Source organism: Salvelinus alpinus, chromosome 3 (genome assembly GCF_045679555.1).
Source record: "Salvelinus alpinus chromosome 3, SLU_Salpinus.1, whole genome shotgun sequence".
Classification (NCBI taxonomy): domain Eukaryota; kingdom Metazoa; phylum Chordata; class Actinopteri; order Salmoniformes; family Salmonidae; genus Salvelinus; species Salvelinus alpinus.
Window position 1 is genome coordinate 91,426,468 of NC_092088.1, and position 26,662 is coordinate 91,453,129.

Here is a 26,662-nt window from a genome sequence, read left to right on the forward strand (position 1 = left end):
ACATCCCAAATGGCACCCTATTCCCTAGGAAGTGCATTACTTTGGACTAGGGCCCATAGGTCTCTGGTCAAAAGTAGTGCACTTTGAGGAAATAGGGTTCCATTTGCGAGCCTTCCTGTGTCTATCTCAGAATGGGGAATTAATATGGAAAACAGTTGGAGAAAGTCTATCGCCAAACATGAAAACACACATCTTTGTTTGCTATATCTGAGAGTGCCTGTTGACGTGATTTAGGTAGTTAGTCATGTAACAATGCATGTTTTATTTTAGGGTATGAAATATTGTGCTTCATTGTAAAGCATACAGTATTTCTGATATACAGAATACTAAAAATCACAATATGAAAAGGGATTAATGTAAACCATTTAGAGGGAATGTTTGAGCCTGGAATGCAAATAACCGTTAGCGATGTGATGCAACACACTGAAACATCACCGCTTGGCCTAGATATATACTAATTCAATAAATCGCACTGGCATTTTTTCATATGCTAATGCCTTTAATGAAAAGAAGCAGAAATTAGATTTGTATGTATTAGGTCTTTGTTGTAAAATTGTTAGATATTACTTGTTAGATATTGTTGCAGTGTCGGAACTGGAAGCACAAACATTTCACTACACTCCCAATAACATCTGCTAAACATGTGTATTTGACTAATACAATTTGATTTGATTTGATAAGAAGCAGAAATTCTATGTTATTATGACTAATTTATAGTTTTCAGAAAATGTATTACCGTTTCAACAACACAACACTCCTTTCTGCAGATGCTAGACCATACACAGTGTAAAAGGTAAAGGATTGGTGACTATAGAGGCGGAAGGTAGCTTGGTGGTTAGAGCATCGGACCAGTAACCGGAAGGTTGCTGATCAAATCCCTAAGCTGACAAGGTAAAAAAATATCTGTCGTTCTGCCCCTGAACAAGGCAGTTAACACACTGTTCCCCAGGAGGCTGTCATTGTAAATAAGGGTTTGTTCCTAAATGACTTGCCTGGTTAAATAAAAAAATTAAGTAGTTATTGTACAAGAGAATAGCTTCTTAATAGTCACCAGGTTAAACAAAGTCTATAAATCAATTGGCATTACACAAGGGAAACATTACAGTAGATGTAGAAATGAGGATGTGGTATATACTCTTAGACACATAGCTATGTTTTATTATATCTATCTAATGCAGGTTATGGTCATGGTGTTGGTCAAATTGAAATATGTTCTTTTGTATAGCTAAATAATTTATTATTATTAGAATTATTATAGGCCCTACTGAACATTAAACAGACTATTAAACTGTGAACTAACTGTAAGACAGTTAGATGTAAGACAGTCAGATGGTAAGACAGTCAGATGGCCTATTGGACAGAATTTGTGTGTGTGTGCTTGTGTGCTTGTGTGTGTGTGTGCTTGCATGTTTGCATATCTCATTTCCTTGCAGTGTGCACTGCAGGCTCGAATAACCTGATATACACATTGCATGAAATGTAAGAAGGTAGAACATTTAAATATTTATAATTCCCCCATTGCAGTCAGGACTGCCTCTCTTGGGCACCCAGATTGGAAGGCTTACAGAAATTCAGAATTTGAATGCATCTCAAATGAATAGCTATATTTAGATGGTTCATGTTGAAACAGAAACCTATTGCTTCACGTCCACTGGTGGTGGTTTCAAAATGGAGGCACCAGTATGGGGAGACATAGGTAACACTTTAAGGGCATACAGATATAGGCGTATGCCTTATGATGCATTATAATGCCTTATGATACTCTTATATTGTATTATAGAACTAGCTTTATGGGTGTCTACTTAAAACTTTATGGGTGTCTACTTTCTAAAGGGGTTTATAAGTCGTTTATCAACTGTTATAGATAGTTTAAAAATATATAACAAATAGTTAACACAGTGGTTGAAATTGTGTGATTTGTTATTTTAATGCCAGTCGTTCGACTGGTTCTGTCATTTCTTGATTTGTTGTTTAGATTTTTGGTTATGTGTGTATTAGTATTGTATTTGTGAGACATTCTAGTGCCCTGTTGCAGGTGGTAACTTAAGACATTCTACTGCCTTGTTGGAGCTGGTAACATAAGACATTCTTCTGCCCTGTTGGAGCTGGTAACATAAGACATTCTACTGCCTTGTTGGAGCTGGTAACATAAGACATTCTACTGCCCTGTTGGAGCTAGTAACGTAATACATTCTACTGCCCTGTTGGAGCTGGTAACATAAGACATTCTACTGCCCTGTTGGAGCTGGTAACATAAGACATTCTACTGCCCTGTTGGAGCTGGTAACATAAGACATTCTACTGCCCTGTTGGAGCTAGTAACATAAGACCTTCTACTGCCCTGTTGGAGCTAGTAACATAAGACATTCTACTGCACTGTAGGAGCTAGTAACATAAGCATTTCACTGCACCTGATATAACACCTGCAAATCTGTGTACGCTACCAATACACTTTTTAAACTGTATCTGCAACTGTAACTGTATCTTTAAATACTGTATCTGCATGACCTCTGTCTAATCTTTGTACCCATGTTATCTAGTATGTCTGTAATGTCTGTAGGGGAACTGACACTCTCTTTCTCTGGCTCTCCTTTTCCCCTCTAACAGGACTTTGGTCCCCCAGGACGCCCTGGTGCATCCAAAATGGCACCCCTATTCCCTATATAGTGAACTACTTTTGACCAGGGCCAATAGGGACCAGGGCCAATAGGGCTCTGGTCAGAAGTAGTGCACTATATAGAGGATATGGAATCATTTGGGACGCAGCCCCTGTCTGCCTCTGGGAGATGGTGGCCCTTGATTTGTTATGTCTCCTCATGCAGAGAGGACTGCAGAAGCGAAGCACCTGGAAACTTTTCATGCTGGCCCTCAAAGGTTATAGTGGTTGTCATCTCTTTTCTCACAGCGTCAATTCTATTTTAAAACAGCATGTGAAAGTATATTCCAGATTCAGGGATTCAAGTAGGTGTACTAAAGGAACACAAGAGAGCGTTCCGTTTTTTTACATGGGGGAGTGGGCAATACAGGGTGGCTTGATGAATGCCCCCAGTCCGAGCCATGAAGGGTGGCTTGATGATTGCCCCCAGTCCAAGCCATGAAGGGTGGCTTGATGATTGCCCCCAGTCCAAGCCATGAAGGGTGGCTTGATGATTGCCCCCAGTCCGAGCCATGAAGGGTGGCTTGATGGTTGCCCCCAGTCCGAGCCATGAAGGGTGGCTTGATGGTTGCCCCCAGTCCGAGCCATGAAGGGTGGCTTGATGAATGCCCCCAGTCCGAGCCATGAAGGGTGGCTTGATGAATGCCCCCAGTCCGAGCCATGAAGGGTGGCTTGATGAATGCCCCCAGTCCGAGCCATGAAGGGTGGCTTGATGGTTGCCCCCAGTCCGAGCCATGAAGGGTGGCTTGATGAATGCCCCCAGTCCGAGCCATGAAGGGTGGCTTGATGAATGCCCCCAGTCCGAGCCATGAAGGGTGGCTTGATGATTGCCCCCAGTCCGAGCCATGAAGGGTGGCTTGATGAATGCCCCCAGTCCATGCCATGAAGGGTGGCTTGATGGTTGCCCCCAGTACAAGCCATGAAGGGTGGCTTGTTGATTGCCCCCAGTCCAAGTCATGAAGAGTAGCTTGTTGATTGCCCCCAGTCCAAGCCATGAAGGGTAGCTTGATGATTGCCCCCAGTCCAATGGGCCATGAAGGGCATTTTGATCAACTTCACATTAGTTTTATGTACAGTTTAAGGGCCTTACAAAATATATTACTCTCCCCAGGATACATATAAATCCCCGGGAACAAGAAAATGTTATGAACTTATGTGATTATCCTTCTATGCCCTTGACATTTTCACACTGGAAGCCAAACAGATGTAAAGATCAATCTGGACAGTAGTCACGTGCATTGGTGAGAGAAAATAATACATTCTACACTGTTAGAAAAAAGGGTTCCAAAAGTGTTCTTTGTGGAGGGATAAGGTTCTATCTAGAACCGTTTTCATCTGAAGAACCCTTTTTAAAATAGTATGTAGCCTCTCATTACTTCAAAAATAGAAACTTACTTTTCAGTAAGATTGCAACAGAAAACAAATGAAAATATTAATTCTGGTGTAATTTCATGGGCCAAAGAATCCCCTATGTTGATGGAATATTGACTTTGATATGACTTTATTGAAAGAGGTGAGAATTAATCAGATGTAATTGAATAAGAAGATTAGGTTGGTAATGCCATTCTGTAACGTCAGACTCTGTGAAAAAATGAGCATAACCTCATTTTACAAAAACGTAAAATCTGGAATAAAAACAAGATAAATCCATCAAATGTGATGTATTGATTGATTATAGCAAAAACATTTACATTCAAGTTTAACCACATCGGAATATATCGTTGTCACGGATTAGCAGAATCCCGTGCCATTAAGTCAATGCAGCTGTTTTTATCTCAATATCAAATCATTTCTGGGTAACAATTTAGTACCCTACTGTAATAGTGGTGTCCTAGGACTGTCTGGGAGTGGTCTGAATGAGGGGCATAGGACTGTCCGGAAGTGGTCTGAATGAGGGGCATCGGACTGTCCGGAAGTGGTCTGAATGAGGGGCATAGGACTGTCTGGAAGTGGTCTGAATGAGGGGCATAGGACTGTCTGGAAGTGGTCTGAATGAGGGGCATAGGACTGTCTGGAAGTGGTCTGAATGAGGGGCATAGGACTGTCTGGAAGTGGTCTGAATGAGGGGCATAGGACTGTCTGGAAGTGGTCTGAATGAGGGGCATAGGACTGTCTGGAAGTTGTCTGAATGAGGGGCATAGGACTGTCTGGAAGTGGTCTGAATGAGGGGCATAGGACTGTCTGTGAGTGGTCTGAATGTGGGGCATAGGACTGTCTGTGAGTGGTCTGAATGTGGGACATAGGACTGTCTGGAAGTGGTCTGAATGAGGGTCATAGGACTGTCTGTGAGTGGTCTGAATGTGGGGCATAGGACTGTCTGTGAGTGGTCTGAATGTGGGGCATAGGACTGTCTGGAAGTGGTCTGAATGAGGGGCATAGGACTGTCTGTGAGTGGTCTGAATGTGGGGCATAGGACTGTCTGTGAGTGGTCTGAATGTGGGGCATAGGACTGTCTGGAAGTGGTCTGAATGAGGGGCATAGGACTGTCTGGAAGTGTTCTGAGTGAGGGGCCTAGGACTGTCTGGAAGTGGTCTGAATGAGGGGCATAGGACTGTCTGTGAGTGGTCTGAATGTGGGGCATAGGACTGTCTGGAAGTGGTCTGAATGAGGGGCATAGGACTGTCTGGAAGTGGTCTGAATGAGGGGCATAGGACTGTCTGGAAGTGGTCTGAATGAGGGGCATAGGACTGTCCGGAAGTGGTCTGAATGAGGGGCATAGGACTGTCTGGAAGTGGTCTGAATGAGGGGCATAGGACTGTCTGGAAGTGGTCTGAATAAGGGGCATAGGACTGTCTGGAAGTGGTCTGAATGAGGGGCATAGGACTGTCTGGAAGTGGTCTGAATGAGGGGCATAGGACTGTCTGGAAGTTGTCTGAATGAGGGGCATAGGACTGTCTGGAAGTGGTCTGAATGAGGGGCATAGGACTGTCTGTGAGTGGTCTGAATGTGGGGCATAGGACTGTCTGTGAGTGGTCTGAATGTGGGACATAGGACTGTCTGGAAGTGGTCTGAATGAGGGTCATAGGACTGTCTGTGAGTGGTCTGAATGTGGGGCATAGGACTGTCTGTGAGTGGTCTGAATGTGGGGCATAGGACTGTCTGGAAGTGGTCTGAATGAGGGGCATAGGACTGTCTGTGAGTGGTCTGAATGTGGGGCATAGGACTGTCTGGAAGTGTTCTGAGTGAGGGGCCTAGGACTGTCTGGAAGTGGTCTGAATGAGGGGCATAGGACTGTCTGTGAGTGGTCTGAATGTGGTGCATAGGACTGTCTGGAAGTGGTCTGAATGAGGGGCATAGGACTGTCTGGAAGTGGTCTGAATGAGGGGCATAGGACTGTCTGGAAGTGGTCTGAATAAGGGGCATAGGACTGTCCGGAAGTGGTCTGAATGAGGGGCATAGGACTGTCTGGAAGTGGTCTGAATGAGGGGCATAGGACTGTCTGGAAGTGGTCTGAATGAGGGGCATAGGACTGTCTGGAAGTGGTCTGAATGAGGGGCATAGGACTGTCTGGAAGTGGTCTGAATGAGGGGCATAGGACTGTCTGGAAGTTGTCTGAATGAGGGGCATAGGACTGTCTGGAAGTGGTCTGAATGAGGGGCATAGGACTGTCTGTGAGAGGTCTGAATGTGGGGCATAGGACTGTCTGTGAGTGGTCTGAATGTGGGGCATAGGACTGTCTGGAAGTGGTCTGAATGAGGGGCATAGGACTGTCTGTGAGTTGTCTGAATGTGGGGCATAGGACTGTCTGTGAGTGGTCTGAATGTGGGGCATAGGACTGTCTGGAATTGGTCTGAATGAGGGGCATAGGACTGTCTGTGAGTGGTCTGAATGTGGGGCATAGGACTGTCTGTGAGTGGTCTGAATGTGGGGCATAGGACTGTCTGGAAGTGGTCTGAATGAGGGGCATAGGACTGTCTGGAAGTGGTCTGAATGAAGGGCATAGGACTGTCTGTGAGTGGTCTGAATGAGGGGCATAGGTCTGTCTGGAAGTGGTCTGAATGAGGGGCATAGGACTGTCTGGAAGTCGTCTGAATGAGGGGCATAGGACTGTCTGGAAGTGGTCTGAATGTGGGGCATAGGACTGTCTGGAAGTGGTCTGAATGAGGGGCATAGGACTGTCTGGAAGTGTTCTGAGTGAGGGGCCTAGGACTGTCTGGAAGTGGTCTGAATGAGGGGCATAGGACTGTCTGTGAGTGGTCTGAATGTGGGGCATAGGACTGTCTGTGAGTGGTCTGAATGTGGGACATAGGACTGTCTGGAAGTGGTCTGAATGAGGGTCATAGGACTGTCTGTGAGTGGTCTGAATGTGGGGCATAGGACTGTCTGTGAGTGGTCTGAATGTGGGGCATAGGACTGTCTGGAAGTGGTCTGAATGAGGGGCATAGGACTGTCTGTGAGTGGTCTGAATGTGGGGCATAGGACTGTCTGGAAGTGTTCTGAGTGAGGGGCCTAGGACTGTCTGGAAGTGGTCTGAATGAGGGGCATAGGACTGTCTGTGAGTGGTCTGAATGTGGGGCATAGGACTGTCTGGAAGTGGTCTGAATGAGGGGCATAGGACTGTCTGGAAGTGGTCTGAATGAGGGGCATAGGACTGTCTGGAAGTGGTCTGAATGAGGGGCATAGGACTGTCCGGAAGTGGTCTGAATGAGGGGCATAGGACTGTCTGGAAGTTGTCTGAATGAGGGGCATAGGACTGTCTGGAAGTGGTCTGAATGAGGGGCATAGGACTGTCTGTGAGAGGTCTGAATGTGGGGCATAGGACTGTCTGTGAGTGGTCTGAATGTGGGGCATAGGACTGTCTGGAAGTGGTCTGAATGAGGGGCATAGGACTGTCTGTGAGTTGTCTGAATGTGGGGCATAGGACTGTCTGTGAGTGGTCTGAATGTGGGGCATAGGACTGTCTGGAATTGGTCTGAATGAGGGGCATAGGACTGTCTGTGAGTGGTCTGAATGTGGGGCATAGGACTGTCTGTGAGTGGTCTGAATGTGGGGCATAGGACTGTCTGGAAGTGGTCTGAATGAGGGGCATAGGACTGTCTGGAAGTGGTCTGAATGAAGGGCATAGGACTGTCTGTGAGTGGTCTGAATGAGGGGCATAGGTCTGTCTGGAAGTGGTCTGAATGAGGGGCATAGGACTGTCTGGAAGTCGTCTGAATGAGGGGCATAGGACTGTCTGGAAGTGGTCTGAATGTGGGGCATAGGACTGTCTGGAAGTGGTCTGAATGAGGGGCATAGGACTGTCTGGAAGTGTTCTGAGTGAGGGGCCTAGGACTGTCTGGAAGTGGTCTGAATGAGGGGCATAGGACTGTCTGTGAGTGGTCTGAATGTGGGGCATAGGACTGTCTGGAAGTGGTCTGAATGAGGGGCATAGGACTGTCTGGAAGTGGTCTGAATGAGGGGCATAGGACTGTCTGGAAGTGGTCTGAATGAGGGGCATAGGACTGTCCGGAAGTGGTCTGAATGAGGGGCATAGGACTGTCTGGAAGTGGTCTGAATGAGGGGCATAGGACTGTCTGGAAGTGGTCTGAATAAGGGGCATAGGACTGTCTGGAAGTGGTCTGAATGAGGGGCATAGGACTGTCTGGAAGTGGTCTGAATGAGGGGCATAGGACTGTCTGGAAGTTGTCTGAATGAGGGGCATAGGACTGTCTGGAAGTGGTCTGAATGAGGGGCATAGGACTGTCTGTGAGTGGTCTGAATGTGGGGCATAGGACTGTCTGTGAGTGGTCTGAATGTGGGACATAGGACTGTCTGGAAGTGGTCTGAATGAGGGTCATAGGACTGTCTGTGAGTGGTCTGAATGTGGGGCATAGGACTGTCTGTGAGTGGTCTGAATGTGGGGCATAGGACTGTCTGGAAGTGGTCTGAATGAGGGGCATAGGACTGTCTGTGAGTGGTCTGAATGTGGGGCATAGGACTGTCTGGAAGTGTTCTGAGTGAGGGGCCTAGGACTGTCTGGAAGTGGTCTGAATGAGGGGCATAGGACTGTCTGTGAGTGGTCTGAATGTGGGGCATAGGACTGTCTGGAAGTGGTCTGAATGAGGGGCATAGGACTGTCTGGAAGTGGTCTGAATGAGGGGCATAGGACTGTCTGGAAGTGGTCTGAATGAGGGGCATAGGACTGTCCGGAAGTGGTCTGAATGAGGGGCATAGGACTGTCTGGAAGTGGTCTGAATGAGGGGCATAGGACTGTCTGGAAGTGGTCTGAATAAGGGGCATAGGACTGTCCGGAAGTGGTCTGAATGAGGGGCATAGGACTGTCTGGAAGTGGTCTGAATGAGGGGCATAGGACTGTCTGGAAGTGGTCTGAATGAGGGGCATAGGACTGTCTGGAAGTGGTCTGAATGAGGGGCATAGGACTGTCTGGAAGTGGTCTGAATGAGGGGCATAGGACTGTCTGGAAGTTGTCTGAATGAGGGGCATAGGACTGTCTGGAAGTGGTCTGAATGAGGGGCATAGGACTGTCTGTGAGAGGTCTGAATGTGGGGCATAGGACTGTCTGTGAGTGGTCTGAATGTGGGGCATAGGACTGTCTGGAAGTGGTCTGAATGAGGGGCATAGGACTGTCTGTGAGTTGTCTGAATGTGGGGCATAGGACTGTCTGTGAGTGGTCTGAATGTGGGGCATAGGACTGTCTGGAATTGGTCTGAATGAGGGGCATAGGACTGTCTGTGAGTGGTCTGAATGTGGGGCATAGGACTGTCTGTGAGTGGTCTGAATGTGGGGCATAGGACTGTCTGGAAGTGGTCTGAATGAGGGGCATAGGACTGTCTGGAAGTGGTCTGAATGAAGGGCATAGGACTGTCTGTGAGTGGTCTGAATGAGGGGCATAGGTCTGTCTGGAAGTGGTCTGAATGAGGGGCATAGGACTGTCTGGAAGTCGTCTGAATGAGGGGCATAGGACTGTCTGGAAGTGGTCTGAATGAGGGGCATAGGACTGTCTGGAAGTGGTCTGAATGAAGGGCATAGGACTGTCTGGAAGTGGTCTGAATGAGGGGCATAGGACTGTCTGGAAGTTGTCTGAATGAGGGGCATAGGACTGTCTGGAAGTGGTCTGAATGAAGGGCATAGGACTGTCTGGAAGTGGTCTGAATGAAGGGCATAGGACTGTCTGGAAGTTGTCTGAATGAGGGGCATAGGACTGTCTGGAAGTGGTCTGAATGAAGGGCATAGGACTGTCTGGAAGTGGTCTGAATGAGGGGCATAGGACTGTCTGGAAGTGGTCTGAATGAGGGGCATAGGACTGTCTGGAAGTGGTCTGAATGAAGGGCATAGGACTTTCTGTGAGTGGTCTGAATGAGGGGCATAGGTCTGTCTGGAAGTGGTCTGAATGAGGGGCATAGGACTGTCTGTGAGTGGTCTGAATGTGGGGCATAGGACTGTCTGGAAGTGTTCTGAGTGAGGGGCCTAGGACTGTCTGGAAGTGGTCTGAATGAGGGGCATAGGACTGTCTGTGAGTGGTCTGAATGTGGGGCATAGGACTGTCTGGAAGTGGTCTGAATGAGGGGCATAGGACTGTCTGGAAGTGGTCTGAATGAGGGGCATAGGACTGTCTGGAAGTGGTCTGAATGAGGGGCATAGGACTGTCCGGAAGTGGTCTGAATGAGGGGCATAGGACTGTCTGGAAGTGGTCTGAATGAGGGGCATAGGACTGTCTGGAAGTGGTCTGAATAAGGGGCATAGGACTGTCCGGAAGTGGTCTGAATGAGGGGCATAGGACTGTCTGGAAGTGGTCTGAATGAGGGGCATAGGACTGTCTGGAAGTGGTCTGAATGAGGGGCATAGGACTGTCTGGAAGTGGTCTGAATGAGGGGCATAGGACTGTCTGGAAGTGGTCTGAATGAGGGGCATAGGACTGTCTGGAAGTTGTCTGAATGAGGGGCATAGGACTGTCTGGAAGTGGTCTGAATGAGGGGCATAGGACTGTCTGTGAGAGGTCTGAATGTGGGGCATAGGACTGTCTGTGAGTGGTCTGAATGTGGGGCATAGGACTGTCTGGAAGTGGTCTGAATGAGGGGCATAGGACTGTCTGTGAGTTGTCTGAATGTGGGGCATAGGACTGTCTGTGAGTGGTCTGAATGTGGGGCATAGGACTGTCTGGAATTGGTCTGAATGAGGGGCATAGGACTGTCTGTGAGTGGTCTGAATGTGGGGCATAGGACTGTCTGTGAGTGGTCTGAATGTGGGGCATAGGACTGTCTGGAAGTGGTCTGAATGAGGGGCATAGGACTGTCTGGAAGTGGTCTGAATGAAGGGCATAGGACTGTCTGTGAGTGGTCTGAATGAGGGGCATAGGTCTGTCTGGAAGTGGTCTGAATGAGGGGCATAGGACTGTCTGGAAGTCGTCTGAATGAGGGGCATAGGACTGTCTGGAAGTGGTCTGAATGAGGGGCATAGGACTGTCTGGAAGTGGTCTGAATGAAGGGCATAGGACTGTCTGGAAGTGGTCTGAATGAGGGGCATAGGACTGTCTGGAAGTTGTCTGAATGAGGGGCATAGGACTGTCTGGAAGTGGTCTGAATGAAGGGCATAGGACTGTCTGGAAGTGGTCTGAATGAAGGGCATAGGACTGTCTGGAAGTTGTCTGAATGAGGGGCATAGGACTGTCTGGAAGTGGTCTGAATGAAGGGCATAGGACTGTCTGGAAGTGGTCTGAATGAGGGGCATAGGACTGTCTGGAAGTGGTCTGAATGAGGGGCATAGGACTGTCTGGAAGTGGTCTGAATGAAGGGCATAGGACTGTCTGTGAGTGGTCTGAATGAGGGGCATAGGTCTGTCTGGAAGTGGTCTGAATGAGGGGCATAGGACTGTCTGGAAGTCGTCTGAATGAGGGGCATAGGACTGTCTGGAAGTGGTCTGAATGAGGGGCATAGGACTGTCTGGAAGTGGTCTGAATGAAGGGCATAGGACTGTCTGGAAGTGGTCTGAATGAGGGGCATAGGACTGTCTGGAAGTTGTCTGAATGAGGGGCATAGGACTGTCTGGAAGTGGTCTGAATGAAGGGCATAGGACTGTCTGGAAGTGGTCTGAATGAAGGGCATAGGACTGTCTGGAAGTTGTCTGAATGAGGGGCATAGGACTGTCTGGAAGTGGTCTGAATGAAGGGCATAGGACTGTCTGGAAGTGGTCTGAATGAGGGGCATAGGACTGTCTGGAAGTGGTCTGAATGAGGGGCATAGGACTGTCTGGAAGTGGTCTGAATGAAGGGCATAGGACTGTCTGGAAGTGGTCTGAATGAAGGGCATAGGACTGTCTGGAAGTGGTCTGAATGAGGGGCATAGGACTGTCTGTGAGTGGTCTGAATGTGGGGCATAGGACTGTCTGGAAGTGGTCTGAATGTGGGGCATAGGACTGTCTGGAAGTGGTCTGAATGAAGGGCATAGGACTGTCTGGAAGTGGTCTGAATGAGGGGCATAGGACTGTCTGGAAGTGGTCTGAATGAGGGGCATAGGACTGTCTGGAAGTGGTCTGAATGAAGGGCATAGAACTGTCTGGAAGTGGTCTGAATGAAGGGCATAGGACTGTCTGGAAGTGGTCTGAATGTGGGGCATAGGACTGTCTGGAAGTGTTCTGAGTGAGGGGCCTAGGACTGTCTGGAAGTGGTCTGAATGAGGGGCATAGGACTGTCTGTGAGTGGTCTGAATGTGGGGCATAGGACTGTCTGGAAGTGGTCTGAATGAGGGGCATAGGACTGTCTGTGAGTGGTCTGAATGTGGGACATAGGACTGTCTGGAAGTGGTCTGAATGAGGGTCATAGGACTGTCTGTGAGTGGTCTGAATGTGGGGCATAGGACTGTCTGTGAGTGGTCTGAATGTGGGGCATAGGACTGTCTGGAAGTGGTCTGAATGAAGGGCATAGGACTGTCTGGAAGTGGTCTGAATGAAGGGCATAGGACTGTCTGGAAGTTGTCTGAATGAGGGGCATAGGACTGTCTGGAAGTGGTCTGAATGAAGGGCATAGGACTGTCTGGAAGTGGTCTGAATGAGGGGCATAGGACTGTCTGGAAGTGGTCTGAATGAGGGGCATAGGACTGTCTGGAAGTGGTCTGAATGAAGGGCATAGGACTGTCTGGAAGTGGTCTGAATGAAGGGCATAGGACTGTCTGGAAGTGGTCTGAATGAGGGGCATAGGACTGTCTGTGAGTGGTCTGAATGTGGGGCATAGGACTGTCTGGAAGTGGTCTGAATGTGGGGCATAGGACTGTCTGGAAGTGGTCTGAATGAAGGGCATAGGACTGTCTGGAAGTGGTCTGAATGAGGGGCATAGGACTGTCTGGAAGTGGTCTGAATGAGGGGCATAGGACTGTCTGGAAGTGGTCTGAATGAAGGGCATAGAACTGTCTGGAAGTGGTCTGAATGAAGGGCATAGGACTGTCTGGAAGTGGTCTGAATGTGGGGCATAGGACTGTCTGGAAGTGTTCTGAGTGAGGGGCCTAGGACTGTCTGGAAGTGGTCTGAATGAGGGGCATAGGACTGTCTGTGAGTGGTCTGAATGTGGGGCATAGGACTGTCTGGAAGTGGTCTGAATGAGGGGCATAGGACTGTCTGTGAGTGGTCTGAATGTGGGACATAGGACTGTCTGGAAGTGGTCTGAATGAGGGTCATAGGACTGTCTGTGAGTGGTCTGAATGTGGGGCATAGGACTGTCTGTGAGTGGTCTGAATGTGGGGCATAGGACTGTCTGGAAGTGGTCTGAATGAGGGGCATAGGACTGTCTGTGAGTGGTCTGAATGTGGGGCATAGGACTGTCTGGAAGTGTTCTGAGTGAGGGGCCTAGGACTGTCTGGAAGTGGTCTGAATGAGGGGCATAGGACTGTCTGTGAGTGGTCTGAATGTGGGGCATAGGACTGTCTGGAAGTGGTCTGAATGAGGGGCATAGGACTGTCTGGAAGTGGTCTGAATGAGGGGCATAGGACTGTCTGGAAGTGGTCTGAATGAGGGGCATAGGACTGTCCGGAAGTGGTCTGAATGAGGGGCATAGGACTGTCTGGAAGTGGTCTGAATGAGGGGCATAGGACTGTCTGGAAGTGGTCTGAATAAGGGGCATAGGACTGTCCGGAAGTGGTCTGAATGAGGGGCATAGGACTGTCTGGAAGTGGTCTGAATGAGGGGCATAGGACTGTCTGGAAGTGGTCTGAATGAGGGGCATAGGACTGTCTGGAAGTGGTCTGAATGAGGGGCATAGGACTGTCTGGAAGTGGTCTGAATGAGGGGCATAGGACTGTCTGGAAGTTGTCTGAATGAGGGGCATAGGACTGTCTGGAAGTGGTCTGAATGAGGGGCATAGGACTGTCTGTGAGAGGTCTGAATGTGGGGCATAGGACTGTCTGTGAGTGGTCTGAATGTGGGGCATAGGACTGTCTGGAAGTGGTCTGAATGAGGGGCATAGGACTGTCTGTGAGTTGTCTGAATGTGGGGCATAGGACTGTCTGTGAGTGGTCTGAATGTGGGGCATAGGACTGTCTGGAATTGGTCTGAATGAGGGGCATAGGACTGTCTGTGAGTGGTCTGAATGTGGGGCATAGGACTGTCTGTGAGTGGTCTGAATGTGGGGCATAGGACTGTCTGGAAGTGGTCTGAATGAGGGGCATAGGACTGTCTGGAAGTGGTCTGAATGAAGGGCATAGGACTGTCTGTGAGTGGTCTGAATGAGGGGCATAGGTCTGTCTGGAAGTGGTCTGAATGAGGGGCATAGGACTGTCTGGAAGTCGTCTGAATGAGGGGCATAGGACTGTCTGGAAGTGGTCTGAATGAGGGGCATAGGACTGTCTGGAAGTGGTCTGAATGAAGGGCATAGGACTGTCTGGAAGTGGTCTGAATGAGGGGCATAGGACTGTCTGGAAGTTGTCTGAATGAGGGGCATAGGACTGTCTGGAAGTGGTCTGAATGAAGGGCATAGGACTGTCTGGAAGTGGTCTGAATGAAGGGCATAGGACTGTCTGGAAGTTGTCTGAATGAGGGGCATAGGACTGTCTGGAAGTGGTCTGAATGAAGGGCATAGGACTGTCTGGAAGTGGTCTGAATGAGGGGCATAGGACTGTCTGGAAGTGGTCTGAATGAGGGGCATAGGACTGTCTGGAAGTGGTCTGAATGAAGGGCATAGGACTGTCTGTGAGTGGTCTGAATGAGGGGCATAGGTCTGTCTGGAAGTGGTCTGAATGAGGGGCATAGGACTGTCTGGAAGTCGTCTGAATGAGGGGCATAGGACTGTCTGGAAGTGGTCTGAATGAGGGGCATAGGACTGTCTGGAAGTGGTCTGAATGAAGGGCATAGGACTGTCTGGAAGTGGTCTGAATGAGGGGCATAGGACTGTCTGGAAGTTGTCTGAATGAGGGGCATAGGACTGTCTGGAAGTGGTCTGAATGAAGGGCATAGGACTGTCTGGAAGTGGTCTGAATGAAGGGCATAGGACTGTCTGGAAGTTGTCTGAATGAGGGGCATAGGACTGTCTGGAAGTGGTCTGAATGAAGGGCATAGGACTGTCTGGAAGTGGTCTGAATGAGGGGCATAGGACTGTCTGGAAGTGGTCTGAATGAGGGGCATAGGACTGTCTGGAAGTGGTCTGAATGAAGGGCATAGGACTGTCTGGAAGTGGTCTGAATGAAGGGCATAGGACTGTCTGGAAGTGGTCTGAATGAGGGGCATAGGACTGTCTGTGAGTGGTCTGAATGTGGGGCATAGGACTGTCTGGAAGTGGTCTGAATGTGGGGCATAGGACTGTCTGGAAGTGGTCTGAATGAAGGGCATAGGACTGTCTGGAAGTGGTCTGAATGAGGGGCATAGGACTGTCTGGAAGTGGTCTGAATGAGGGGCATAGGACTGTCTGGAAGTGGTCTGAATGAAGGGCATAGAACTGTCTGGAAGTGGTCTGAATGAAGGGCATAGGACTGTCTGGAAGTGGTCTGAATGTGGGGCATAGGACTGTCTGGAAGTGTTCTGAGTGAGGGGCCTAGGACTGTCTGGAAGTGGTCTGAATGAGGGGCATAGGACTGTCTGTGAGTGGTCTGAATGTGGGGCATAGGACTGTCTGGAAGTGGTCTGAATGAGGGGCATAGGACTGTCTGGAAGTGGTCTGAATGAGGGGCATAGGACTGTCTGGAAGTGGTCTGAATGAGGGGCATAGGACTGTCCGGAAGTGGTCTGAATGAGGGGCATAGGACTGTCTGGAAGTGGTCTGAATGAGGGGCATAGGACTGTCTGGAAGTGGTCTGAATGAGGGGCATAGGACTGTCTGGAAGTGGTCTGAATGAGGGGCATAGGACTGTCTGGAAGTGGTCTGAATGAGGGGCATAGGACTGTCTGGAAGTGGTCTGAATGAGGGGCATAGGACTGTCTGTGAGAGGTCTGAATGTGGGGCATAGGACTGTCTGTGAGTGGTCTGAATGTGGGGCATAGGACTGTCTGGAAGTGGTCTGAATGAGGGGCATAGGACTGTCTGTGAGTTGTCTGAATGTGGGGCATAGGACTGTCTGTGAGTGGTCTGAATGTGGGGCATAGGACTGTCTGGAATTGGTCTGAATGAGGGGCATAGGACTGTCTGTGAGTGGTCTGAATGTGGGGCATAGGACTGTCTGTGAGTGGTCTGAATGTGGGGCATAGGACTGTCTGGAAGTGGTCTGAATGAGGGGCATAGGACTGTCTGGAAGTGGTCTGAATGAAGGGCATAGGACTGTCTGTGAGTGGTCTGAATGAGGGGCATAGGTCTGTCTGGAAGTGGTCTGAATGAGGGGCATAGGACTGTCTGGAAGTGGTCTGAATGAGGGGCATAGGACTGTCTGGAAGTGGTCTGAATGAGGGGCATAGGACTGTCTGGAAGTGGTCTGAATGAAGGGCATAGGACTGTCTGGAAGTGGTCTGAATGAGGGGCATAGGACTGTCTGGAAGTTGTCTGAATGAGGGGCATAGGACTGTCTGGAAGTGGTCTGAATGAAGGGCATAGGACTGTCTGGAAGTGGTCTGAATGAGGGGCATAGGACTGTCTGTGAGTGGTCTGAATGTGGGGCATAGGACTGTCTGGAAGTGGTCTGAATGTGGGGCATAGGACTGTCTGTGAGTGGTCTGAATGTGGGGCATAGGACTGTCTCTGAGTGGTCTGAATGTGGGGCATAGGACTGTCTGTGAGTGGTCTGAATGTGGGGCATAGGTCTGTCTGGAAGTGGTCTGAATGAAGGGCATAGGACTGTCTGGAAGTGGTCTGAATGAGGGGCATAGGACTGTCTGGAAGTGGTCTGAATGAGGGGCATATGACTGTCTGGAAGTGGTCTGAATGAGGGGCATAGGACTGTCTGGAAGTGTCTGAGTGAGGGGCCTATTTGGACTAGCTTATTCTTGTCAATAGGGGGGCGCTGTTTTCACTTTGGAAGAAATCGTGCCCAAATTAAACGTCCTCGTACCCTGTTCTAGATCATACAATATGCATATTATTATTACTATTGGATAGAAAACACTCAGACGTTTCTAAAACTGTTTGAATTATATCTGTGAGTAAAACAGAACTCATTTGGCAGCAAACTTCCATACAGGAAGTGAAAAATCTGAAAACGAGGCTCTGTTTCAGGGCCTGCCTATTCAACTGGCTTTTATTTATCGATATGTATGCACTTCATACGCCTTCCAATAGATGTCAACAGGCAGTGGAAGGTTGAATGGGGTGTCTAGCTTGATCTAAGGCCGAATAAGAGCTTTTGGAGTGACAGGTCCGGTATTTTGTTTGTTTTCGACGACGCGCGGGGGACCTCGACATTGTCTTCTGAAAAGCGTTCGGTATACACGGCGAATATCTCCGGCTCTGATTTTATTTGATACATATGAGAAAAACATCATAAAGTAGGATTTTTCAACCGAGTTTTATCTGTTTTTTCAACGTTTATTGGGACTTTTGGAATTTTCCGTTCTTTGCGCCAAGAGTTGATGGGTATGTTCGCGCCACAATGCTAGCCAAGGTTGCTAATTCGACCGAAGAAACGGACATTCTAAAACCAAACAACGATTTATTCTGGAAATAGGACTCCTTGCACAACATTCTGATGGAAGCTCAGCAAAAGTAAGACAACATTTATGATGTTATTTCGTATTTCTGTGTAATTTGTTGACTCCTATTCTCTGCCGTGTTGGTGAGTGCTGTCTCACAATAACCCAAGCTGTATGTTGTGGTAAAGTTATTTTTAAAAATCTAACACAGCGGTTGCATTAAGAACCAGTGTGTCTTTCATTTGCCATACAACAAGTATTTTTATGTAAAGTTTATGATGAGTTCTTTGGTCAGATTAGGTGAGTGTCCAAAATATCTCCGGACATTCTGGCGAATTGTTGCTACGTATTCACAATGTATAACCACGATTTGTAGCTCTAAATATGCACATTTTCGAACAAAACATAAATGTATTGTATAACATGATGTTATAAGACTGTCATCTGATGAAGTTGTTCAAGGTTAGTGATTAATTTTATCTCTATTTCTGGATTTTGTGAAAGCTACCTATGCGGTGGAATCATGGTGAAAACATGCCGTTGTGTGTTTGGCTATTGTGGTTAGCTAATATAAATACATATTGTGTTTTCGCTGTAAAACATTTAAAAAATCGGAAATGATGGCTTGATTCACAAGATGTTTATCTTTCATTTGCTGTATTGGACTTGTGATTTCATGAAATTATATTATATGATATCCCTGTCGCGTTAGGCTAGGCTATGCTAGTCAGCTTTTTTGATGAGGATGCTCCCGGATCCGGGATGGGTATGAAGTAAAGGTTAATGCGAGGGATATGTACCTGAAAACTAGCTGTTATTGGCAGAGAGGTTTGATAATGTCTTTGTTATTGGTCTATTAACTCATACCGCCTGGTGATGTTCATTTCTCCACAGCCTCCAACGTCGTTTTCGAGAATTTGGCAGTACGTCCAAATGGCCTCACAACCTCAGAACAAGTGACAGGCGTCATGTGGGCGAGCGATTTGCTGATGTCAACTTTGTGAACAGTGTGGCCCGTGGTGGTAGTGGGGTTATGGTATGGGCACGCATATGCTACCAACAACAAACACAATTGTATTTTATCGATGGCAATTTGAATGCACAGAGATACTGTGACGAGATCCTGAGCCCCATTGTCATGCCATTCATCCGCCGCCATCACCTCATGTTTCAGCATAATTATGCACGGTCCCATGTCTTTAGGATCTGTACACAACTCCTGAAAGCTAAAAATGTCTCAGTTCTTCCATGACCTGCATACTCACCAGACATGTCACTTATTGAGCATATTTGGGATGCTCTGGATCTACGTTTATGACAGCGTGTCCCATTTCCCGCCAATATCCAGCAACTTCACACAGCCATTGAAGAGGAGTGGGACAACATTACACAAGCCACAATCAACAGCCTGATCAACTCTATGTGAAGGAGATGTGTTGCGCTGTATGAGGCAAATTGTGTTTTTTGTTCATTGTTCATTGGAGGATATCTACCCACCACCTTTAAAACAGATTACCATCATCACACCTATGGGGTGGCAGGTAGCCTAGTGGTTAGAGTGTTGGACTAGTAACCGGAAGGTTGCAAGATCGAATCCCCAAGGTAAAAATATGTTGTTCTGCCCCTGAACAAGGCAGTTAACCCACTGTTCCTAGGCCGTCATTGAAAATATGAATTTGTTCTTAACTGACTTGCCTAGTTAAATAAAGGTTTAAAATGTTAAAAAAAAACATGTGAGGGACAGTTATCTACCCACCACCTTTAAAACAGATTACCATTAACTTGTGAGGGCCAGTTATCTACCCACCACCTTTAAAACAGATTACCATCAACTTGTGAGGGCCAGTTATCTACCCACCACCTTTAAGACAGATTACCATCAACTTGTGAGGGCCAGTTATCTACCCACCACCTTTAAGACAGATTACCATCAACTTGTGAGGGCCAGTTATCTACCCACCACCTTTAAGACAGATTACCATCAACTTGTGAGGGCCAGTTATCTACCCACCACCTTTAAGACAGATTACCATTAACTTGTGAGGGCCAGTTATCTACCCACCACCTTTAAGACAGATTACCATCAACTTGTGAGGGCCAGTTATCTACCCACCACCTTTAAGACAGATTACCATCAACTTGTGAGGGCCAGTTATCTACCCACCACCTTTAAGACAGATTACCATCAACTTGTGAGGGCCAGTTATCTACCCACCACCTTTAAGACAGATTACCATCAACTTGTGAGGGCCAGTTATCTACCCACCACCTTTAAGACAGATTACCATTAACTTGTGAGGGCCAGTTATCTACCCACCACCTTTAAGACAGATTACCATTAACTTGTGAGGGCCAGTTATCTACCCACCACCTTTAAAACAGATTACCATCAACTTGTGAGGGCCAGTTATCTACCCACCGCCTTTAAAACAGATTACCATCAACTTGTGAGGGCCAGTTATCTACCCACCACCTTTAAGACAGATTACCATCAACTTGTGAGGGCCAGTTATCTACCCACCACCTTTAAAACAGATTACCATCAACTTGTGAGGGCCAGTTATCTACCCACCACCTTTAAAACAGATTACCATCAATTTGTGAGGGCCAGTTATCTACCCACCACCTTTAAAACAGATTACCATCAACTTGTGAGGGCCAGTTATCTACCCACCACCTTTAAAACAGATTACCATCAATTTGTGAGGGCCAGTTATCTACCCACCACCTTTAAACAGATTACCATCAACTTGTGAGGGCCAGTTATCTACCCACCACCTTTAAAACAGATTACCATCAACTTGTGAGGGCCAGTTATCTACCCACCACCTTTAAACAGATTACCATCAATTTGTGAGGGCCAGTTATCTACCCACCACCTTTAAACAGATTACCATCAACTTGTGAGGGCCAGTTATCTACCCACCACCTTTAAACAGATTACCATCAATTTGTGAGGGCCAGTTTATAATTGTGTGCTATACGATCCCCTGATAATGTAAATCACACACGACCATATTCTCACAGGCATTCACATGCATGGAACTTTATTGAAAATCTGAGCATGGCAAGCATCCCTGTGTGTCACTGATAAGCAGCGGAATGTGATATGGATCAGGGGGGGGGGGCATTACAGTCTATTGGATCAATAACTTCTGATGTGGGAGCCTGACTGCATTGAGCTGGAGCTACCCCTCTTTAAGAGCCAGGGTTATTACAATGCATCCATTGACTAATCAGGTCTGCAGGGACTAATGAACAAATGACAGAGCAGGATAAGAGTGACAGCAGAGTCTGCCGTCTATAATTAAAGCGCTCTTTAATGCATTGTACAACAATTAACTGGTATCAATCTGAATCAGTGCAATAATGCTTGGCTCAATCACAGAGGCAAAGCGTTGATTAAAAAAAAAATATATATCTATATATACATGTCTTCGCTATAATGTGTAATTAGATAAAATACACTTTTATTGATTATGCAGTTCTTTGAATCAAGAGCAATTTTACAGGAGTCTCTCTCCTTTCAAGTTAGTGCCGTGTGGAATGACTGCCTCAACCACAGAGCTAGAACTATGTGATTAGTCTCTGTGGGCAGATAAATTGGACATACAATGCACATATTGTCAAGTGGTACGTGTTACTATGTCAACGGCATCATCTTTAGCACCTTCAGTGTTGTAGCACAGATGGAAACATTAGGAACTCACTGTACATTTCATTAGTTTTGCCCCCCTATAGGCTATAGTAACATATGGGATATAATCTATATCATTTTTATGCAAACATGAAACTCTTTTATTCAACTGAATCTGAAAGGTGTCATGATATGTACAGTTATGTTTTAAATTAAATGTTTTAAATTAAATGGTACATAGGTTTGTGATATAGATTGATTTACATTTAGCATTGCAATGCTGACAGAAATACAATATTACACATTGCCCCACATTACAAAACCACTTCCAATTCTTGTGTACGTGTGGTCCTCAGTTGGGTACAATGCTATTTATAAACAGGTAGAACAGTCTGGTCGAACATCCCTTTCAGTTGCCAGGGGCAACTCTAAATCATCAAAGTACTAAATTATTTTTCTCCCCAGTGTCAAATATACACTATTGTGGACAACCAAGGATTAAAACTATGTTCAGTTCTTCAGCAGTGGATCTTATATGTTTCATGTCTAGTTTGTAAGTTTGTTTAAACAAAGTTGTAAAACAAGTTTGTAAAACAACTTCCAATTGATTTGGAACAAGATGTGTTTAGAGGCAAGTTCCTTTTTGTACAATTTTTTGTTGCTTGAAAGAGGAAATATGAATGTATTATGAGGACACCAGTCCTTCTGCGATACCAGCTGCCTGCCACATGAAATCACAATTTGGCAACTTCCTGGCTGTGGCAATATGAGGCAAACCACGTCTGTCTCAATCAAGAATGTACTTTCTAAAACCCACTGGCACTGTTTAAAGAAACAAACAGTTTTTGTAAAAAAAATAATTATACGAAATATATGTATATCTTAGAGATGTTCCTTTCCCACAGTATAACCTTTGTTCTGCAGCATTTATGAATAATGTTCAGTATTAATGTTTATCACAGGTTGAATCGGGGTCTCTCTGTGGGGTCTTAAAGGATAATAGTGGGCCTGGTGATGGTTCTTCGAAGGCTGGTTAATATATTATAAGAAAAGCAGATAGCATCTAGCTAGGTACTGTACATCATGTACAGGTATGTTACAAATGTCTGGTTTGGGTTTAGATAGAATCAGTGTGATCTGAAAGACTACTATGGGTCTTAGTGGTGGTCCTCCGACGAATCCTCAGGCAGGGCAGGTAATAGCCCGCAGCCTCCCTGAAGTCACTCCTCAGGAACGTATAAAGCACAGGATCCAGCACACTGTTGAGGCTCAGCAAACCCCTGCCCAGCTGGTAGGGCACAAACACAGCCTTCTCCCATTCACAGGCGTCCCTGTGGAAAAGCAATCCAATGTACTTCACGCATCCTGTGATGTGGTAGGGGCCAAGGACCAGGATGAAGATGACCACCAGCAGATTGAGAAGCCCCCTGATGCGGTGCTTCTCTTCCGTTCCTAAGGTACCAATGGCCGACAAAGACCTCAGGGTCTTCCGGTGGAGGAACACGATGAAGGCGAGAGGGATGATGAAGGACAGGGCTAAGGTGATCAATCGGTAGATGACGAACCCCTCCTTGGAAGGGTAGCTCTCGATACACAGGGTGTGATTGTCGTTGGGTTGCATTTTATGCAAGGCGATGGATGGAGGCACGGCTACCAAGACCCATATGCTAAGGGCTATCCATCGTGCAAACTTCAGCTTTCTCAATGCTTGGAATCTCAGAGGCTTGGCGATGGCCAAGTAGCGCTCCAAAGCGATGACGCACATGAAGGCAATGCCGGTGTAAATGCTGACGTAGAAACTGACCCCCAATAACTGGCAGGAAGTGGACCCGAATCGCCAGCTGTGACCCCTGCGATAGTAGTCAATCCATAGAGGTACAGTGAACAGTTGGAGGAGATCCGAAAGGAGCAGGTTGATCACGTACACCGGTAAGACGTTTTCAGACTTGATCAGACGATAGAGCCCGAACAGGGCCATCAGATTGAGGGGAGTGCCAATGATGAAGAAGATACTGTAGATTACAGGAAGGTAGATGGCATCTTGGTTGAGGTCCACTCCACAAGTGTTTGCTTCATTCAGGTTACTATTACCAGAGCTGGGGGTGGGAGGCATGTCCATGATGTCCTTAAGAATCAAGAGGATATGTTAAGTTCATATGATATAGATTGTATAGAAAGATTAACCCCATTACACATTCCCTTAGAGCCTGTAACTTGATGCTTTCACTCTTTAAATTATATTTTTGTAATCAACACCTTCAACTTGACACTAAGAGGGTATAAAGTATCATTAAAACTAGAGTGTATAAGGTATCATTAAAACTAGAGGGTGTAAAGTATCAGTAAAACTTTTTGGTATAAAGAGTCATTACAACTAGTGGGTATAAAGAGTCATTACAACTAGAGGGTATAAAGAGTCATTACAACTAGAGGGTATTAAGTATCATTACAACTAGTGGGTATAAAGTATCATTACAACTAGTGGGTATAAAGTATCATTACAACTAGTGGGTATAAAGAGTCAGTACAACTAGTGGGTATAAAGAGTCATTACAACTAGTGGGTATAAAGAGTCATTACAACTAGTGGGTATAAAGAGTCAGTACAACTAGTGGGTATAAAGAGTCAGTACAACTATTGGGTATACAGAGTCATTACAACTAGTGAGTATAAAGAGTCATTACAACTAGTGGGTATAAAGAGTCATTACAACTAGAGGGTATAAAGAGTCATTACAACTAGAGGGTATAAAGTATCATTACAACTAGTGGGTATAAAGAGTCATTACAACTAGTGGGTATAAAGGATCAGTAAAACGTTTTGGTATAAAGAGTCATTACAACTAGTGGGTATAAAGAGGCATTACAACTAGTGGGTATAAAGAGTCATTACAACTAGAGTGTATAAAGTATCATTACAACTAGAGGGTATAAAGAGTCATTACAACTAGTGGGTATAAAGAGTCATTACAACTAGTGGGTATAAAGAGTCATTACAACTAGTGGGTATAAAGAGTCATTACAACTAGTGGGTATAAAGAGTCATTACAACTAGTGGGTATAAAGAGTCATTACAACTAGTGGGTATAAAGGATCAGTAAAACTAGAGGGTATAAAGAGTCATTACAACTAGTGGGTATAAAGAGTCATTACAACTAGAGGGTATAAAGAGTCATTACAACTAGTGTATATAAAGTATCATTAAAACTAGAGTGTATAAAGTGTCATTACAACTAGTGGGTATAAAGTATCATTCAAACTATTAGGTATCAAGTATCATTAAAACTAGAGGGTGTAAAGTATCATTAAAACGAGAGGGTAAAAAAACATATAGATGACCACTAAATTACCATGAATTTCATAACACTGATGTGAATTCTCTCCCTGACTATGTCGTGTTATGTTATCAAAATATTAATATAACAGAACTAATCAAAACATACCTGCAGTCCTGTCTTAGCTGCACTTTTCCAACAAATTCAGAACGTCCTTTTGGGAAACCTCATTAGAGAGAGTGTGAGTTGAATAGTCAGTACCAAACGATATGCCAACAGTGTGTTTGAACAGGATGTGAAGTAATGCCATGGTGTGCTGGGAAAGCACAGACGCTCATAGAGATATTTATTTTGATGGTGGTGAAACAGAAGTCATGAAGTCATAAAATGAAACATGTTACATTAACCACAGCAGGAAGTTAAGAATGCTGATAATAAGAAGCTAAAATGTGCCCGTCACAGTGGCGTTAATTACTGGTCAACAGAGAAATAACTATATAAAATGTGTAAACCAGATCTGCCTCCGTAAGTCAGATCTGCCTCCGTAAGTCACTGTCACTTAATAACACATCATGTAATAATATCCCATGACGTTCTCAGTATTTCTGCTGTTTTTCTAATACCTTTTGTCTATAATATGATCATTCCGACTGACTCAGATTTGTTTTAATGGATCAACTGACTATTTTCTGTACAGATGTAGGATCTTAATTTGATTACATTTTTTGTGAGGGAAAATCAAGAGTAAAATTTCTAAATGGAAATTACAAACTTCAGAAGTCTTTTTATTAAACCTCAAATACACTACAAGTTCTCCTCCAACAGGCTGATCAGATTTAGATCCTACACCTGTATGTAGACGCCTGTTATCAAACTGTCAATAAAAATGATACCCAATACATAAACCTGCTGTTTTTTACCTTTTTACCTACATTTTGTGGCTGTAGCACCAAGTCCTTACTGAGCTACAGTACCATTCAATGGATCACGGGCCCCGGCAGGTCAGGGTATCATCCACACAGATGATCTATACGAGAGAGTGATGAGTTACTTATCTCAAGTCTTGTCTACAAGAGGTTACAAGAGGTGACATGCTGCTGGAGTATATCTCATCCCCCAAAGAACTATGGTTAGAAACAAGACGTCTCTTCTGTACACTAATTAATAGTTTGTTAATTATACATTATTTCCTCAGTGATTGTTGGGTCCAGTGATGCTTTTATTTGTCTATTATTCCACCTTTCATTACAGAGAGACAGAGAGATAAAACAATCAGCATCCTTGTTCACATCATCATCACCACCATCATCATCATCATCATCATCATCATCATCATCATCATCATCATCATCATCATCACCACCACCACCACCATCATCATCATCACCACCATCATCATCATCACCACCATCACCATCACCACCACCATCACCACCATTCATCATCACCATCATCATCATCATCATTGGGGCGGCAGGGTAGCCTAGTGGTTAGAGCGTTGGACTAGTAATTGAAAGGTTGAAAGTTCGAATCCCCGAGCTGACAAGTTACAAATCTGTGGTTAACCCACTGTTCCTAGGCCGTCATTGAAAATAAGAATGTGTTCTTAACTGACCTGCCTAGTTAAATAAAGGTTAAATAAAATCATCATCACTAACCATCATCATCAATACAATCCTCATCACCATCACTAACCATCACCCTCATCATCACTAACCATCATCACTAACCACCTCGACCACCATCATCATCATCACTAACCACCACCACCATCATCACTAACCATCACTAACCATCATCATCACTAACCACCACCACCACCATCATCACTAACCACCACCTCGACCACCATCATCATCATAACTAACCACAACCAACACTACCATCATCATCACAAACCACCACCATCACTAACAACCACCATCACCACCACCATCACCACTAACCACCACCATCATCACTAACCATCATCATCATCACTAACCATCACCACCACCACCATCATCATCACTAACCATCATCACTAACCACCACTAACCATCATCACTAACCACCACCATCATCACTAACCACCACCATCACCATCATCACTAACCACCATCATCACCACTAACCACCACCATCA

General features: G+C 46.0%; 1 protein-coding gene across 1 annotated transcript; it reads right to left on the minus strand.

Moving 5' to 3' along the window:
* Window positions 1–20,928: 20,928 nt before the first annotated feature.
* LOC139571518 (G-protein coupled receptor 4) lies at window positions 20,929–24,843 on the minus strand. The gene is made up of 2 exons (XM_071394480.1): window positions 24,706–24,843; window positions 20,929–23,388 (listed from the first exon to the last, which is right to left on the minus strand). The coding sequence occupies exon 2, from the start codon at window positions 23,380–23,382 to the stop codon at window positions 22,381–22,383; it is 1,002 nt and encodes a 333-aa protein (XP_071250581.1). The 5' UTR covers window positions 23,383–23,388; window positions 24,706–24,843; the 3' UTR covers window positions 20,929–22,380.
* Between the last annotated feature and the right edge of the window lie 1,819 nt (window positions 24,844–26,662).